The following is a 19629-nucleotide window of genomic DNA, read 5'->3' as shown; positions in this document are numbered from 1 at the left end:
GGCACTGGTTGCTTTATAGGATTTAAGGACCCTGGTGTACACTGGCCTTGAATTAACCCCTTTGCTGTGCCCACTGCTGCCGTGGATGTTTTCTCTACAGACTTGGGGATCAGGATCTTTGTTGTGACAGAGGCGTGGGCAATGGAGTGATGGGTGTAGTGGACCAGTACAGGGCCCACAACCCAGAGGGTAATGCTTTGAAACCATTCTCTGCTTTAACCTTGCCTTTTCTTTCTGTGCTAGCCTTTGATTCTCTGTCTTTGTCTCTCTTTCCTCCCCTTCTCCCTTCCCTCTCTCCCTCTCCAAATTTTCTCAGTATTCTGGCATTTTCTGTTTTGTGCAGTAACTCATAGTGATGATCTTCTGAGTTGTTACAGGAAAGATTTGGTGTTCTGGTGACCTGCCTCTTCCTCTACAGAATGCCAGTCAGTCTCCAGGAGGTTGGGGTCTACATATCTAGTAAGATTATTTGTGTCTGGTGAGGAGCAAATGGGATGACACATGCGAGCTGGGGCCAAGTCCTCCATGCAGATGCTGGTGTTCCTCTGTCATATAGCAGGTTGGAGGTGGGCTTCTGAGCTTTCACTGATGGCAGAACTGAAGGTTAGAGATGTTGACTGATCTTATGCCTAACTGCTTGTAAAAGATTGAATTTGGAGAATCAGGTTTTCATTCCAGGACACTTCTCTCACACTTGTGCAAAAACCCCAAAATTTTGCAAACCCCTGTTCTTAATTAAAAAACTCAGTAACAATTCTTTCATTATTTAGTTTTTAGCAAAAAGACAGTAACTTGTTAAAAACACAAGTGCCATAGTTATTTGGCCTCTCCTCTCACTTGTCTTACTTTAAAAAAAAAAAGTTTTATTCTGTGTGGCCTTAGTTTGTTACATTAAGAGAGGTTGTGGTATCTAAAACACTACCATTGTTACTTGAAAAACAAATAATCCAGTGAAGAAATGGGCAGAAGACATGAATAGACACTTTTCCAAAGAAGACATCCAGATGGCCAGAGACACATGAAAAGATGCTCAGTGTCCCTCATCATCAGAGAAATACAAATCAAAACCACACCGAGATACCACCTCACACTGGTCAGAGTCGCTAACATGAACAACTCAAGAAACAACAGATACTGGTGAGGATGTGGAGAAATGGGAACCTTCTTGCACTGTTTGTGGGAATGCAAACTGGTGCAGCCGCTCTGGAAAACAGTATGGAAGTTCCTCAAAAAATTAAAAATAGAACTACCCTACAACCCAGCAATAGCACTACTAGGAATTTATGAAAGGATACAGGAGTGCTGAGTCATAGGGGCACATGTACCCCAATGTTTATAGCAGTGCTTTCAACAATAGCCAAATTATGGAAAAAGCCTAAATGCCTATCAACTGATGAATGGATAAAGAAGATGTGGTTAATATATACAATGGAATACTACTTGGCAATGAGAAAGAATGAAATCATGCCATTTGCAGCAGTGTGGATGGAACTGGAAGGTATTATGCTGAGTGAAATAAGTCAGTCAGAGAAAGACAGATATCATATGTTTTCACTCATGTGAATCTTGAGAAACTGAACAGAAGACCATGGGGGAAGGGAAGGGGAAAAAACAGTTACAGAGAGGGAGGGAGGCAAACCATAAGAGACTCTTAAATACAGAGAACAAACTGAGGGTTGATGAGGGGGTGGAGGAGAGGGAAAGATGGCTGATGGGCATTGAGGAGGGCCCTTGTTGGGATGAGCACTGGGTGTTGTATGTAAGCGATGAACCATGGGAATCTACCCCCCCAAACCAAGAACACACTGTACATACTGTATGTTAGCCAATTTGACAATAAATTGTATTAAAAAAAAAAACCAAAAAAATCTACCATGTTGTTTGGTCAGTTGCATTTACACTGAGTTAGTAAAATTATATCTTCTGTGCTAGTGATCCTTAATACTGGCTGAATATTAGAAATACTTAGCAACTTAAAAAAGGTAGTGCCCAGGTCCTGTCCCAGAGCAACTCAACCAGAATCTCAGGTGACAGAACTCAGGCGTGGTATCAAAGATATGTGTGCACATGTGTATATAAGTGTGTATATGCATACCCCTCACCCAGTGCTTCTGAGGGCTGAGAACCTCATTCCAGGTCTTTTTCTATGACTTAAGCAAACATTAGTGCTTAATATAGAGGTGCTGGGTGATTTTATATTTGCAGTGTATAAAAATGTACATATTTCAAAAAACATCTGTCTACCCTTTGGCCACCTGTGCCTCTAGCCCCACATTTCCACTGACACTTAACGTTACTTAATTATCCAACAGATCATTGAAGGCTTACTTCTTGGCTTGCATTGTTCTAGGTACTTGGGATAACCAAGTACCAGATGAAGAGGGGGAAAAAATCCTGTCTTGGAGCTTATATTTTAGTTTACGAACGATTGCCAATTTGGTGAATGTAATGTAGTATTTTATTGTTTTAGTTTATATTTTTATAAACATGAGTTTGAGTAACTCTTCATAGCATTAGTCGTTTGGGATTTCTCCTGTTTGATATCTGATAATTTTCTTACAGAATACGGGAGTTTCTTGAGTACTTGTCACTTGTTGGTTTTAGTTATTTTTAGATACTCCTGTTTGTAATATGATCTCTCTTTCACAGATTTATATGTGTATTTCTAATTATGTTATGTAGAAAATAATTCATTTAGTATTGGCCTTCTAGGATAGGACATGTTTATACTTCAAGGTTTAGGTGAGCTGTGTCTTTATTTGCTCAGTAAGGAGTTTCATGACATTTGTTCTTGACTGAAACCTAAATTGTCAGTAGTCTAAAGTCATGGTTTTCAACTTTTGGGTTCCAAAACTCCTGAATTATACTCTGTCAATGGTGGTGGTCCTGTGTAGCAGTGGTTCTCGGTGGAATAGGGCAATATATAGAGTTAAAAATGATTTTTGAATCATGCTCCCATTACACATCCTCCCTTCTTTTGGATGCACTTGGGGGTCACTGGATAAAAGCAGTTCACATGAAATTCAATTAGGTGATATCAAAGCTAAGTTTCTGGGGGGCACCTGGCTGGCTCAGTGGGTAGAACACATGACTGTTGATCTTGGGGTCATGAGTTTGAGCCCCAAGTTGGGTGTTGAGATTATTTAAGGAAATTAAAAAAAAAGACTAAGTTTCTTAGTTGTGAAATGTAGTATGGAATTGATGGAATATTTTAGAAGACATGCTTCAAAGAAGAGTTTGAATGATATATTGATTTCTTTATTAAAAGGTTACTGGGCCATTCGTTACTTCATAAATCACACTGTACCTTTTATGGTGATGATTCATATAATTTTCTTTTAATCCTCAAACTTTCAGCTAATGTTGAGTATTGTAATGAACTTTCCATTTTTGGGAGGGACATTTGCAAAGAGACTGACAAGTGGATGCTACATTTTGAAAAGGAATTTATAGATATTTTTTTGATTTTTAATTTTTTAGATGATGGAGTTGATACTCAAAGTGGAACAAAGAAAGAAGATCTGAATGACAAAGAGAAAAGAGATGAAGAAGAAACTCCTGCACCTGCATGTAGGGCCAGATCAATCCTAGAGAGCTGGGTATGGGGCAAACAACCAGGTATGTATTCTGAACTTCGGAGATTCTGGTACTTTGGAAAGTATCAGATGGACCAGATGGACATTTGTTTTTTGGTAGTGGAATTCTTTTTTTAAAATTTATTTTAGAGAGAGAGTGTGAGGGAGAGGAGCAGAGGGGAAGCGAGAGAGAATCTTAAGCTGGTTTCATGCTCAGCACACAGCCCAACGTGGGGCTTGAACCCATGACCCTGGGATCATGGCCTGAGTCGGAATCAAGAGTTGGATGCTAAGCCGACTGGGCCATCCAGATGTCCCAGTTATGGAATTCTTTAAAAAAATTTTTTAATGTTTATTTATTTTTGAGAGACAGAGAGACAGGGCGCAAGTGGGGAAGGGGCAGAAAGAGAGGGAGACACAGAATCTGAAGCAGGCTCCGGGCTCTGAGCTGTTAGCACAGAGCCCGATATGGGGCTTGAACTCATGAACTGCAAGATCATGACCTGAACCAAAGTCAGACACTTAACTGACTGAGCCACTCAGGCACCCCCAGTTATGGAACTCTTAAAAATTTAACTTAAAAATTTTTTTATATTATGGTAAATTCTACATAACATACAATTGACTGGTTCAACCACTTTTAAGTATACAATTCAGTGACATTAAACATGTTCACAATGTTTTGTAATTATCACCACCATCCATTTACAGAACCTTTTCATGTTCCCAAACTGAAGGAAACTTTATACTTATTAAATGGTAACTCCTGTTCTTCCCTACCCTCAGCCCCTGGAAACACAATTCTACTTTCTGTCTTTAGGATTTTGACTAGTCTGGTTACCTTGTGTAAGTGGAATCATAAAGTATTTGTCCTTTTATGTCTGGCTTATTTCATTATTTAGCATAATGTCTTCAAGGTTCATCTATGTTGTAGTATGTGTGAGAATTTCCTTCCTTTTAAAGGTTGAATAATAGTCCATTATATGTATAGATCACATTTTGTTGATCCTTTCATCCATGGATGGGCATGTATGTTGCTGCTATCTTGTAGCTGTTGTGAATAATGCTGCTATGAGTGTAAGTATACATAAGTTCTGCTTTCAGTTATTTGTGTATATACCCAGGAATGGAATTGCTGCATCATGTAGTAATTCTGTGTTTAATTTTTTGAGGACCTGGCAAACTTTTCCACAGTGGCTACACCATTTCATTTCCAGCAGCGTATGAGTGATCCTGTTTCTCTGTGTCCTCACCATCAATTGGTGTTGTCACTTTTTTTTATTAGGTGTGTGGTGTGGTATCTCATTGTGGTTTTAACTTGCAGAATCCTGTGGCTGTTTACCATCTGTGTATCTTCTTCAGTAGAATACCTATTCATGTTAGATTTTTCTTTTTCTTTTTATCATGGTGTTTTTACACTTCTGTATATATTCCAGATACTAGTCCTTTGTCTTATCTATGGTTTGCAAATAATTTCTCTCAGTTCATAGCTTATCTTTTCACCCTCTCAACAGTGTCTTTAGCGCAGCAAAAGTTTCAAAATTTTGATAAAGTTCAGTATAGATTTTCCTTTCTTTTTCTTCCTCCTCCTCCTCTTCCTTCTCTTCTTTGCCTAGACCTTGAGCCTGAAGATTTTCCTCTGTTTTTTCTCTAAAAGTTTTGTAGTTTTATGTTTTTCATGTATGCTTCTGTTTCATTTGAATTAAATTTTGTGTGCAATGTGAGGTTTAAGTCAAGTGTTTTTTTTATTTTATTATTTTGCTTATAAATAATTGCTCCACCATTTTTTGAAAAGGCTACCTTTTTTTCATTGAATTGGTTTTGCACGTTTGTCAAGAATTATTTGGGTATACTTGTGTGGTCTATTTCTGGTTTCTCTATTCTGTTCTACTAATCCATATGTGTATCTGTCTGCCCACAGCATGCTCTTCATTACTATAACTAAGAGTAAGTTTTGAAATCAGATAGACTGGTTCTTCCCACTTTATTATTCTTTTTTCATATTGTTCTAGCTGTTCTGGTTCCTTTGCCTTTCCTTACAAATTGTTAAATAACTTTTGGATAATTTAATATCCATGTGTTCATTGCTAGTATATAGAAATACAATTTATTTCTGTATGTTTATCTTGTATCCTGCAACCTTATTACTCTAGGAGGCTTTCTTGAATTTTCTATGTAGACCATCAGTTTTATTTCCCCCTTTCCAATCTATGTGTTTTCTATTACATTTTTTTGCCTTATTGTTCTGGCTAGAACTTCTTTACTATGTTTTATAAAAGTGGTGAGAGCAGCCTTACTTTATTCCTGATCTTAGGGGAAAATATTTAGTCTTTTCATTGTTAACTATAATGTTAGCATAAGTTTTATAGATGCTTTTTATAAAGGTGAAGAAGTTCTTGTCTATTCCAGTTTCCTGAGAGTTTTTATTGTGAATGAGTGTTGAATTTTATCCAATGCTTTTTCTTTTTTTTTTTTTTTTAATTTTTTTTTTTAACGTTTTATTTATTTTTGAGACAGAGAGAGACACAGCATGAACGGGGGAGGGGCAGAGAGAGAGGGAGACACAGAATGGGAAGCAGGCTCCAGGCTCTGAGCCATCAGCCCAGAGCCCGACGCGGGGCTCGAACTCACGGACCGTGAGATCGTGACCTGAGCCGAAGTCGGACGCCCAACCGACTGAGCCACCCAGGCGCCCCAGTATCCAATGCTTTTTCTACATTGCTTGATTTGTCATGTAATTTTTCCCCCCTTTAGTTTGTTAATATGAAGGATCTGATTTTTGACTATTGAACCAGCTTTGCATTCTTGGAATAAACACCACTTGGTGATGATGTTCTTTTTATTAATTCTAGAATTAAGTTAATTCTACTTACTAATATTTTGTTAAAGATTTTTTGTGCCCATATTCACGAGAACAATATTCTATAATTTTTTTTTTTTTGGTACTGTGTTGGGTTTTGATATCATGCTAATACTAGCTTCTTAAAATGTATTGGGAGTATTGCCTTTTCTGTATTATAGAAGAGATTGTTTAGAATCTGTCAATTATGTTTTAATATTTGGTAACATTCTTCAGTGAAGCAATCTGAATCTTGTGATTTCCTTTTTGAGATTCTTAAATTATGAATTCAATTTTCTTAATAGTATGGCAGTTTCTTTTTCTTTTTAAAATTTTTTTTAATTTTTAATTTTAATTTAATTTAATTTTATTTTATTTTTTTATTATTTTTTTTAATGTTTATTTTTGAGAGGCAAAAAGAGACAGAGTGTGTGTGGGGGAGGGGCAGAGAGAGAGGGAGACACAGAATCTGAAGCAGGCTCCAGGCTCTGAGCTATCAGCACAGAACCCAATGTGGGGCCCGAACTCATGAACTGTGAGATCATGACCTGAGCCGAAGTCAGATGCTCAACTGACAGCCACCCAGGCGCCCCTAAAGGTTTTTTTTTTTTTAATGTTTATTCATTTTTGAGAGAGAGAGAGAGAGCGAGCATGAGTTGGGGAGCAGCAGAAGGCGAGGGAGACACAGAATCCAAAGCAGGCTCCAGGCTCTGAGCTGTCAGCACATAGCCCAACGTGGGGCTTGAACCCATGAACTGTGAGATCATGACCTGAGCCAAAGTCAAACGTTTAACCAACTGACCCGCCCAGGTGCCACAGTTGTGTGGCAATTTAAATGATCTGTTTCGTATTTGCTGAGTTGGGGTAGTTTGTATTTTTTGAGGAATCTGCCCATTTTGTCTAAGTTGTCTAATTTATATGTGTAGAATTGTTCCCTAATAGCTCCTAATTATCTGTAGAGCCCATTTCTTTCTTTCTTTTTTTTAAGTTTATTTTGGGAGAGTAGGAGTGTGAATGGGGGAGGGGCAGAGAAAGAGGGAGCACGAGAGAGAATCTCAAGCAGGCTCCGTGCTGTCATTGTAGAGCCCGACATGGGGCTTGATCTCATGAACCCTGAGATGATGACCTGAGCCGAAGTCAAGAGTTGGATGCTTAACTGACTGAGCCACCCAGGAGCCCTGAGCCAGTTTCTTTCATGATATTTGTAATTCATGTCTGTTCTCTTTTTGTTTTTTGTCAGTCCTCTTCATGGGTGTGTCAGTTTTTGTGATCTTTTGAAAGAACCAGTTCTCTGTTTCATTGATTTTTCTCTACTGTTTTTTCCATTTTCAATCTTACTGTTTTTGCTCTTAGTTATTTCCATTTTTTTTTTTTTTGCTTACTTTTTGATTTATTTTGCTATTTTTTTCCTAAGTTGCTGAGATGGGAGCTTATATTTATTGATTTGAAAGTTTCCCACTTTTCAGATTACGTATTTAGTACTGTACATTTCTTTTTTTTTTGTTTTTTTAAAGTTTATTTATTTATTTTGAGAGAGAGTGAGCAAGCAAACACAAGCAAGTAAGTGGTATAGAGAGAAGGGATAGAGAGAATCCCAAGCAGGCTCTGCAGTGTCAGTGCATAGCCTGATGCGGGGCTTGATCTCATGACCCATCAGATCATGACCTGAGCTGAAATCAAGAGTGGGACACTCAACCAACTGAACCACCAGGCGTGCCAGTACTGTACATTTCTCTCATGACTGCTTTAACTCCCCCCATGACCCCCAATTTGCTCTGTTCTATTTACAACTTAATTCAAGTCAGTATATTTTTGATATCCCTTCCTCTCTGACCCATGGATTATTTAAGAGTGTGTTGTTTTGTTCCCAGGAGTATGGCGATTTTCCCATTATTTTTCTGTAACTGAATTTTTCTGTTTCTAGTTTGTTTCCATTGTTTTGGAGAACATACTCTGTGATTTCACTTCTTTTAAATTTGTTGAGGTTTGTTTTGTGGCTCAGGATATGACTGTTTTGATATTTGTTGTAAATGATTGTGTATTCTACTATTGGCTGGAGTGTTTGAAACATGTTGATTAGATTGTGTTGGTTGTTCCAATCCAAGATCCTGTGGGTAGATCCAGTGGTGTTGTTGCATTCTTTTGTGTCTTGTTGTGTCAGTTGTTGAGAGAAATGTTGAGGTCTTCAACTGTAAGGGTATGTAAATGTCCTTTTCTCTTTTCAGTTTTTTTTTTGTTGTTGTTGTTCACATATTTTGTGGTTTGGTGCATACACATTTAGAATTATTATGTTTTAATGGTGGATTGACCATTATCTCATTAAAAATTTTTTTTTTAAGATCTACCCTATGACCCAGCAATAGCACTGCTAGGAATTTACCCAAGGGATACAGGAGTACTGATGCATAGGGGCACTTGTACCCCAATGTTTATAGCAGCACTCTCAACAATAGCCAAATTATGGAAAGAGCCTAAATGTCCACCAACTGATGAATGGATAAAGAAATTGTGGCAGTCAACAGCAATGAGAAAGAATGAAATATGGCCCTTTGTAGCAACGTGGATGGAACTGGAGAGTGTTATGCCAAGTGAAATAAGCCATACAGAGAAAGACAAGATACCATATGTTTTCACTCTTATGTGGATCCTGAGAAACTTAACAGAAACCCATGGGGGAGGGGAAGGAAAAAAAAAAGAAACAAAAAGAGGTTAGAGTGGGAGAGAGAGCCAAAGCATAAGAGACTCTTAAAAACTGAGAACAAACTGAGGGTTGATGGGGGGTGGGAGGGAGGGGAGGGTGGGTGATGGGTATTGAGGAGGGCACCTTTTGGGATGAGCACTGGGTGTTGTATGGAAACCAATTTGACAATAAATTTCATATATTGAAAAAAAATTTTGTTTTTTAATCTTATTTTTGAGAGAGAGGGAGACAGAGTACAAGTGGGGAGGAACACAGAGAGAGGGAGACGCAGAATCCAAAGCAGGCTCCAGGCTCTGAGCTGTCAGCACAGTCTGACTGGGGGCTTGAACTCATGAACTGTGAGTTCATGACCTGAGCCTAAGTCAAACACTTTACTGACTGAGCCACCCAGGCACCTCTTCTCATTTTTTAATGTTGCTCTGTGTTTCTAGTAATTATCTTTGCTCCGATGTTTACTTTATTTGACACTAGTATACCCGTTCTTGCTTTCTGTTTGCATGCTTTTTGTTTTTTCTGTCCCTTTACTTTTGCCCATTTGAAGTTACTTTCTTGTGTATGGCTTATAGTTGGGTTCTGTTATTTAGTCTACTCTGCCAATATCTGTCTTTTAATTGGTGTCTTCATTTAGACTGCATTGAATTTCATGTAATTATTGGTAAATTGTAGCTTAAATTAAGACTTCTGTTTTACATTTTCTCTTTGCTCTGTTTTATTTATTTTTGTTTTGTTCATACTGCCTCTCTTGACCATTTTTAGAATTCCATTTTGATTTATCTATAGTGTTTTTGAGTTTATTTTTTTGTGTATCCTTTTTAGTAGTTTGTGTGGTTAATACATTATATATGTATAACTAAGGACAGTTTCCTGGTTGTGTCATTTAACCAGTTTGATTGATGTACAGAAACCTTCCCTTTATCCTTTTCTGTTTATATGATTGCCTTAAATATTTTGTTGCTTGTATTTATAACCACATTTGGTAATACTATAATTTTTGGGTGAAGGTTCAGACATAAGTTAGAAAAGTCAAGAGATGAAGAAAATACTATTGTATTTACCCATGTATTACTTACAGTGTTCTTCCTTCCTGAGTGCCAAGGTTTTCCTTTTATTGTTTCCATTCTGTTTAGAGAACTTCCGTTAGCCATTCTTTTAGTGTGGGTCTGCTGATGACACATATTCTTAGTTTTCCTTCATCTGAGAATGTTTTATTTTCCTTTCATTCCTGAAGGAGGTTTTTGTTGTATTTAGGATTCTGTGTTAATGATTCCTTTTTTTTCCCCATCACTTTAAAAATATTTTGTTGCTTTCAGCTGGCCTCTGTGGTTTCTGATGAAAAATTTGCTGTTACACGAATTGTTATTCCACCATAGTTAAGGTGTTTTTCTTTGGCTGTTTTTACAATATTTTCTTTGCCTTTAGTTTAATTATGATGTGTCTTAGTGTGGATTTCTTTGGGTACATCCTGTTTGGAATTTGCTCACCTTCTTAGATTTGTAGATTTACATCTTGCTGATGTGGGAAGTTTTCAGCTTTACTTAGAATACTTTTTCAATCCCACCCCCTTCTTTAACCACCCGAACGAAGTTCAATGAGAAAAATGTTAGATCTTTTATTATATTCCCATAGGTAGGTCCTGTGGCTGCTCATTTTTTTTTTTAAGATGAGGTATAATATATATGAGATATATAATATGTATGAGATATAATGATATATGTAATATTATGTTAGTTTCAGGTGTACAGTATCTTGATTTGGTATTTACATATATAAGAATGATCACCATAGTAGTCCAGTTACCATAGTCACCATATATAATTAAAAAAATTTCTGTGATGAGAACCTTTAAGATCCACTCTCCTAGCAACTTTCAAACATGCAGTACAGTATTAGCTATAGTCACTGTTGAACACTACACCCACATGACTTACTCATGTTATAACTGAAAATGTGTGTCTTTAGATCCCCTTATCTGTTTTGCCTGCTCCCTCAACCACCCTACCCCAGTGACTCAAAACAACCACTAATCTGTTCTCTGTATCCTTGAGCTTGGTTTTGTTTGTTTGATTTTGTTTTGTTTCGTTTTTACATTCCACATACAAGTGAGATCGTCTAGTATTTATCTTTTTATATCTGATTTATTTCACTTAGCATAATGCCTTCAAAATCCATCTCTTTACGTCTTATTTCACTTAGTATAATATTTTCATAGTCCATCTATGTTGTTACAAATGGCAGTATTTCCTTTTTTATGTCTGAATAATATTACAATGTGTATATACACCATATTTTCTTTACTCATCTATCCATCAGTGGACATTTAGTTTATTCCTATTTCTTGGCTATTGTAAATAATGCTGAAAATGGGGGTACATATATCTTTTCAAATTAGTGTTTTTGTTTTCTTCACATGAATACCAAGAAGTGGAGTTACTGAATCATATGGTAATTCTGTTTTTGATTTTTTTGAGAAACCTCCTTACTGTTTTCCATAGTAGCTGCACCAATTTACATTCCCAAAAATCGTGTAAGAGTGTTGCCTTTTTTCTACATCTTAACCAGGACTCATTTTTTTTTTTTTTTATTCTAGCCATTCTAATAGAGGTGAGGTTATATTGATTTATAGTTGTTATTTACATTTACTTGATAAATGTTGTTGAGTACCTTTTCATATACCTGTTGTCCATCTGTATGTCTTCTTTGGAAAACTGTATATTCAAATCCTCTTCTCATTTTTAATTACATTTTTTTTGCAATTGAGTTGTGTGAGTTTTTTAAAATATATTTTGGATATTAACACCTTATCCCTTATCAGATACATCATTTGCAAATATTTTCACCCAGTTGGTAGGTTGCCTTTTCATTTTGTTGATAGTTTCCTTTGCTATGCAGAAGCTTTTTAGTTGGCTATAGTCCCATTTGATTATTTTTGCTTTTGGTGTCAGATTGAAAAAATCATTGCCAAGGTCTGTGTCAGGGAGCTTATCACAAATGTTGAATTCTAGGATTTTTATGGTTTCAGGTCTTACATTCAAGTTTTTTATCCATTTTGAGTTAATTTTTGTGTGTGGTGTAACATAGTGGTCCAGTTTCATTCTTTTGTGTGTGCCTGTCGAGTTTACCCAACACCATTTATTGAAGAAACTGTCCTTTCTCCATTGAATATTCTTGGCTCCTTTGTTGTAAATTAATTGACCATATATGCATAGGTTTATTTCTGGGCTCCAATCTGTTCCATTGATCTGTGTGTCTGTTTTTATGTCAATACCATATTGTTTTGATTAGTATAACATAGTAATATAGTTTGAAATTGGGGAGTGTGGTGCCTCTGGCTTTGTTCTTTGTCTCAAGATTGCTTTGGCTATATGGTCTTTTGTGGTTCCATACAACTATTAGGATCATTCTGTTTCTATGAAAAATGCCATTGAAATTTTGACAGGGATTTTGAATCTGTAGATTGCTTTAAGTACTATGGACATTTTAACGATACTAATTCTTCCAGTTCATGAATATGTATTATCTTTCCATTTATTTGTGTCATCTTCAGTTTCTTTCATCTATGTCTTCTATTTTTCAGTGTACAGGTCTTTGGCCTCCTTTGTTAAAGTTATTCTTAGGTATTTTATTCTTCTTGATGCAGTTATAAGTGGGATTGTTTTCTTGATTTCTCTGATCATTATTTATAGAAATGCATCAGATTTTTGTGTATTGAGTTTTGTATTTTACTGTACTAAATTTGCTTATTAGCTATGACAGGATTTTTTTTTTTTTTTTTTGTGGTCTTCAGAATTTTCTCTGTAGAATATCATGTCATCTACAAATAGTGACAGTTTTATTTTTTCCTCTCCAATTTGGATGCCTGTATTTCTTTTTCTTGCCTGAATGCTCTAGCTAGGATTTCTTATACTATGTTGAATGAAGTGGCATCCTTGTCTTGTTCCTGATTTTTGAAGAAAAGCTTCCAGGTTTTCACTGTTAAGTCATTGTTAGCTGTAGGCTTGTCATACATGGCTTTTATTATCTTGAGTTACATTCTGTCTATACCTGCTTTGTTGAGAGCTTTTATCTTAACTGGATGGTGAATTTTTTCAAATGCTTTTTCTGTATCTATTGAGATTATCATATGATTTTTATTTTTCATTTTGTTAATGTATACACCACATTGATTGATTTGTGGATGTTTATCATCCTTGCATCTCTGGGAATAAATCCCATATGTTCATGGTGTATGTATTGTCCTTTTAATGTATTGATGAATTCAGTGTGGTAATATTTTGTTAGGGATTTTGGTGTGTATGTTCATTAGGGAAATTGGCCTGTAATTTTTTTTTTCTTGTGATGTCCATATCTGGCCTTGGTATTAATTCTCGCCTTATAAAATGAGCTAGGAAGTGTTCTCTCCTCCTCAATTTTTTTGGAAGAGTTAAGAGAAGGGTTGGTGTTAATTCTTTTTTGAATGTTTGACAGAATTTACCAGTGAAGCCATCAGGTTCTGGACATTTTTTTGTTAGGAGGTTTTTGATTATTGATTAAATTTTCCTTATATTTGATATTCTCTTTTTCTTTCTCATTCAGTCTTGCAATGTTTCTAGGAATTTGTCCATTTCTTCTGGGTTGTGCAATTTGTTGGTGTAGAATTGTACGTAGTAGTTTCTTATGAACTTTTATATTTCTGTATTGTCAGTCTAACATCTCTTTCATTTCTGATTTGGAGTCCTCTCTTTTTTCTTGGTGACTTTAGCTAAATGTTTGTCAATTTTGTTTAAATTATCAAAGAACCAGCTCTTGGTTTCATTGATGTTTTCTTTTGCTTTTTATTACTTATTTCATTATTTCATCTCTGATCTTTGTTTTTTCCTTCCTTCTATCAACTTTATCCTTCATTTGTTCTTCTTTTGGTAGTTCCTTGAGGTGTAAAATTAGATTGTTTATTTGAGATGTATCTTGTTTCTTGATGTAGGTGTTTATTGCCTATCTCTTTTAGAACTGCTTTTGCTGCATCCCATGAGTTTTGGTATGCTCTATTTTTATTTTCATTTGTCTGCAGGTATTTTTTGATTTCTCTTGATTTCTTGGTTGAAGCATTGGTTGCCAAGTAGTGTGCTGCTTAATCTCCACATATTTGTGAATTTTCCAATTTTCTTTTTGTAATTAATTGGTTTCTAGTTTCATACCATTGTGGTTGGAAAAGATGCTTGATGTGATTTCAGTCTTCTTAAATTTATTAAGACTTTTCTTGTGGTTTAATATCCTGGAGAATTTCCATGTTGACTTGAGAAGACTATATATTCTGTTGTTTTGCCATATATATCTGCTATGTCCATCTGGTCTAATGTGTAAATTAAGGTGATATTTCCTTACTGATTTTATGACTGGATAATCTATACATTGATGAAAGGAGAATATCAAAGTCCCCAAATATTTATATGGTCTTAGGTTGGGTGCATAAATATTTGTAAATGTTATATCCTCCTGTTGGATTGACTTTTTAAAAAAATGTTTATTTATTTATTTATTTTGGTGGGGGAGGTCAGAAAGGGGGGAAAGAGAATCTGTGCTGAAGGTGTGGAGCCCAGCATGGGGCTCAGTCCCACCAACTGTGAGATCATGACCTGAGCCGAAATCAAGAGTCAGGTGCTCAACTGACTGAGCCACCCAGGTGCCCCTGCATTGGCTTTTTAAAATCATTATGTAATGCTTTTCTTTGGTTCTTATACAGTCTTTATTTTAAAGTCTGTTTTGTCTGATATAAGTGTATCTATGCCCACTCTGCTTTGGTTGTCATTTGCACAGAATCTTTTTTAATCTCTTCACTTTCTCTTTGTGTCCTTATGTCTGAAGGTGAATCTCTTGTAGGCAGCATAAAGATAGATCTTGTTCTTTTATCCATTCAGCCACTCCATATCTTTTGATTGGAGCACTTTCTGTACTTACATGTAAACTGATTATTGGTAAGTATGTGCTTACTGCCATTTTGTTAATTGTTTTCTGGCTGATTTGTAGTTCCTCTGTTCTTTTGTTTTCTTTGTGGTTTGATGGCTTTCTTTATTGTTATGCTCAGATTTCTTTCTCATTATCTTTTGTGTACCTGCTGTAGGTTTTTGTATTATGGTTAGCATGAGGTTTGCATATTTATAAGTCTATTTTAAGTTGGTAACAGCATAAGTTTGAAAACATTCTAAAGCTCAAACTTTTTACTCTCACCCCCATGCTTTATATTTTTATGTCACAATTTATATCTTTTTGTACTGTGTATCTCTTAATTATTGTAGTATATACTGTAGTTATTTTTACTAATTTTGTCTTTTAACCTTTATACCATGTTTATAAGTGATTAATCTTCTACCTTTACTATATATTTCTCTTTCCTGTGAGAGTTGTACTTTCATATATTTTCTTGTTACTAATTGGTTACCTTTCTTTTCAGTTTAAGGAAGTCCCTTTAACGTTTTTTGTAAGTGGTTAGTAGTGCTGAATTCCTTTAGCTTTTGCTTATCTAGAAAATTATCTCTTTTTCAGTTCTGTATAACTTTGTTGGGTACAGTATTCTTGGTTGGAAGTTATTTTCTTTCAGCACTTTGAATATATCATGCCAGTCTTTTCTGGCCTGCAAAATTTCTGCTGGAATATCTTCTGAGGGTTCCTTGTATGCAACAAGTTGTTTTTTTCTTGCTGCTTTTAAGATTCCTTTTTTGTTTTTAATTTAGGCATTTTAATTTAGTTACAATGTGATTTTAGTGTGGGTTTCTTTGAGTTGTCTTATTTGGAACTCTCTGAGCTTCCTGGATCTTGATGTCTTTTCCTTTGTTAGATTAGGGAAATATTCGGATGTTATTTTTTCAAAGAAATTTTCTGTCCCTTTCTCTTTCTCTTTCTTCTGGGACTTCTATATTGTCAATGTTAGTTTACTGGATGTTGTCCCAGAGGCCAACAGAGAAATTTAGTAGGAATGTGGCTGTTGGCTCCCAGGATCTGAAGCTGCCAGGCTGATGAAGGTAGTGGCCTCATGGCTAATAATCATTAGAGACAACATACACAGGATACTCGTGCTCTTGCCAACACTGGAAGCTTTACTGGTTTAGGGAATTTGCAGAAGGGAACTTAATTTACTGCTCAGCTTAAGGCAGTGTTATGTTTAGTTAGGAGATCAGAATCCTTTGAATTATTTTCATTCATGTAGTTGTCTTCTAGGTACTTAAAAAAAAGCTCCTTAATTGTGGAAAATTCAGACATACATTATATAATAGAGCAGTATAATGGAAATACCACTTACCTATCACACATTTTACTACAGTTAGTCTTTGAACAATGTGAGGATTGGAGCACTAATCCCCATCCAGTCAGAAATCTTCATATAGCTTTTGATTTCCCCAAAACTTCACTATTAATAGCCTATTGTGGACTGGAACTGGAAACATAAGCAGTCAATTAACATGTATTTTTTTTATATGTATCATACACTGTATTTTTATGGTAAAGTAAGGTAGGGAAAAGAGAATGTTATGAAGATCATAAGAAAAAGAAAAAAAAACATTTAAAGGACTGCAGTGTATTGGTGCAGTAAGTTTACATGGTCTGTTTTCAAGATGAATTGTCAATAATATTTCGATATTGTCTTATATGATATGCACTAGATATACGTATTATAAATGCTGGATAGTAAAAATGAAAAGATACTTTGAAAAAAAAATTCCTATTTATTTACAGTTATAATGATTCATGAATCCATAACAAAGAAGCAGCAATGTGGTTGCTTTATGGTAGCCTAGTGTAATTGATACAGTTGCTTCATGGTGGCCTCACCTATACGCTAATGAATGGATTGTTATAAGATTTTTATAGCATACTGTATTACAGTCATATTCGTAATGCAATATTGGAGACATTGTTAAAAGTTTTTAGAACACCACTTACCTGTGATGATAGGCTGATATACATTTTCTCCAATTATGAGAGTGAGAGACAGAGGGGTGCATACTGTACAGTAATGTAATTCTTTTCTTTTTTTTTTTCAATATATGAAATTTATTGTCAAATTGGTTTCCATACAACACCCAGTGCTCATCCCAAAAGGTGCCCTCCTCAATACCCATCACCCACCCTCCCCTCCATCCCACCCCCTATCAACCCTCAGTTTGTTCTCAGTTTTTAAGAGTCTCTTATGCTTTGGCTCTCTCCCACTCTAACCTCTTTTTTTTTTTTCTTCCCCTCCCCCATGGGTTTCTGTTAAGTTTCTCAGGATTCACATAAGAGTGAAAACATATGGTATCTGTCTTTCTCTGTATGGCTTATTTCACTTAGCATCACACTCTCCAGTTCCATCCACGTTGCTACAAAGGGCCATATTTCGTTCTTTCTCATTGCCCTGTAGTACTCCATTGTGTATATAAACCACAATTTCTTTATCCATTCATCAGTTGATGGACATTTAGGCTCTTTCCATAATTTGGCTATTGTTGAGAGTGCTGCTATAAACATTGTGGTACAAGCGCCCCTATGCATCAGTACTCCTGTATGCTTTGGGTAAATTCCTAGCAGTGCTATTGCTGGGTCATAGGGTAGGTCTATTTTTAATTTTCTGAGGAACCTCCACACTGTTTTCCAGAGTGGCTGTACCAATTTGCATTCCCACCAACAGTGCAAGAGGGTTCCCGTTTCTCCACATCCTCTCCAGCATCTATAGTCTCCTGATTTGTTCATTTTGGCCACTCTGACTGGCGTGAGGTGATATCTGAGTGTGGTTTTGATTTGTATTTCCCTGATGAGGAGTGACGTTGAACATCTTTTCATGTGCCTGTTGGCCATCCGGATGTCTTCTTTAGAGAAGTGTCTATTCATGTTTTCTGCCCATTTCTTCACTGGGTTATTTGTTTTTCGGGTGTGGAGTTTGGTGAGCTCTTTATAGATTTTGGATACTAGCCCTTTGTCCGATATGTCATTTGCAAATATCTTTTCCCATTCCGTTGGATGCGTTTTAGTTTTGTTGGTTGTTTCCTTTGCTGTGCAGAAGCTTTTTATCTTCATAAGGTCCCAGTAATTCATTTTTGCTTTTAATTCCCTTGCCTTTGGGGATGTGTCGAGTAAGAGATTGCTACGGCTGAGGTCAGAGAGGTATTTTCCTGATTTCTCCTCTAGCATTTGATGGTTTCCTGTCTCACATTCAGGTCCTTTATCCATTTTGAGTTTATTTTTGTGAATGGTGTGAGAAAGTGGTCTAGTTTCAACCTTCTGCATGTTGCTGTCCAGTTCTCCCAGCACCATTTATTAAAGAGACTGTCTTTTTTCCATAGGATATTCTTTCCTGCTTTGTCAAAGATGAGTTGGCCATACGTTTGTGGGTCTAGTTCTGGGGTTTCTATTCTGTTCCATTTGTCTATGTGTCTGTTTTTGTGCCAATACCATGCTGTCTTGATGATGACAGCTTTGTAGTAGATGCTAAAGTCTGGGATTGTGATGCCTCCTGCTTTGGTCTTCTTCAAAATTACTTTGGCTATTCAGGGCCTTTTGTGGTTCCATATGAATTTTAGGATTGCTTGTTCTAGTTTCGAGAAGAATGCTGGTGCAATTTTGATTGGGATTGCATTGAATGTGTAGATAGCTTTGGGTAGTATTGACATTTTGACAATATTTATTCTTCCAATCCATGAGCAGGGAATGTCTTTCCATTTCTTTATGTCTTTTTCAATTACCTTCATAAGCTTTCTATAGTTTTCAGCATACAGATCTTTTACATCTTTGGTTAGATTTATTCCTAGGTATTTTATGCTTCTTGGTGCAATTGTGAATGGGATCAGTTTCTTTATTTGTCTTTCTGTTGCTTCATTGTTAGTGTATAAGAATGCAACTGATTTCTGTACATTGATTTTGTATCCTGCAACTTTGCTGAATTCATGTATCAGTTCTAGCAGACTTTTGGTGGAGTCTATCGGATTTTCCATGCATAGTATCATGTCATCTGCAAAAAGCGAAAGCTTGACTTCATCTTTGCCAATTTTGATGCCTTTGATTTCCTTTTGTTGTCTGATTGCTGATGCTAGAACTTCCAACACTATGTTAAACAACAGCGGTGAGAGTGGGCATCCCTGTTGTGTTAATAATCTCAGGGAAAAAGCTCTCAGTTTTTCCCCATTGAGGATGATGTTAGTTGTGGGCTTTTCATAAATGTCTTTTATGATGTTTAAGTATGTTCCTTCTATCCCGACTTTCTCGAGGGTTTTTATTAAGAAAGGGTGCTGAATTTTGTCAAAGGCCTTTTTGCATCGATTGACAGGATCATATGTTTCTTATCTTTTCTTTTATTAATGTGATGTATCGCATTGATTGATTTGTGAATGTTGAACCAGCCCTGCATCCCAGGAATGAATCCCACTTGATCATGGTGAATAATTCTTTTTATATGCTGTTGAATTCGATTTGCTAGTATCTTATTGAGAATTTTTGCATCCATATTCGTCAGGGATATTGGCCTGTAGTTCTTTTTTCTACTGGGTCTCTGTCTGGTTTAGGAATCAAAGTAA

The 19629-nt window shown here is 36.1% G+C and overlaps 1 protein-coding gene across 4 annotated transcripts in view; it reads left to right on the top strand.

Annotated features, from left to right (window-relative positions):
* HERC2 (HECT and RLD domain containing E3 ubiquitin protein ligase 2) overlaps positions 1-19629 on the top strand; it is a 270781-nt gene that overhangs the window by 32633 nt on the left and 218519 nt on the right. For all 4 annotated transcript variants that reach the window (XM_058736915.1, XM_058736914.1, XM_058736917.1 and 1 more), the window contains one exon: positions 3481-3618. In XM_058736915.1, coding sequence (XP_058592898.1) covers positions 3481-3618 — 138 coding nt within the window. The remainder of the gene's footprint in view (positions 1-3480; positions 3619-19629) is intronic.

This window comes from Neofelis nebulosa, chromosome 7, assembly GCF_028018385.1.
Source record: "Neofelis nebulosa isolate mNeoNeb1 chromosome 7, mNeoNeb1.pri, whole genome shotgun sequence".
Classification (NCBI taxonomy): Eukaryota; Metazoa; Chordata; class Mammalia; order Carnivora; family Felidae; genus Neofelis; species Neofelis nebulosa.
The sequence above is the reverse complement of the archived record's forward strand: the minus strand, read 5'-3'. Positions and strand labels throughout refer to the sequence as shown.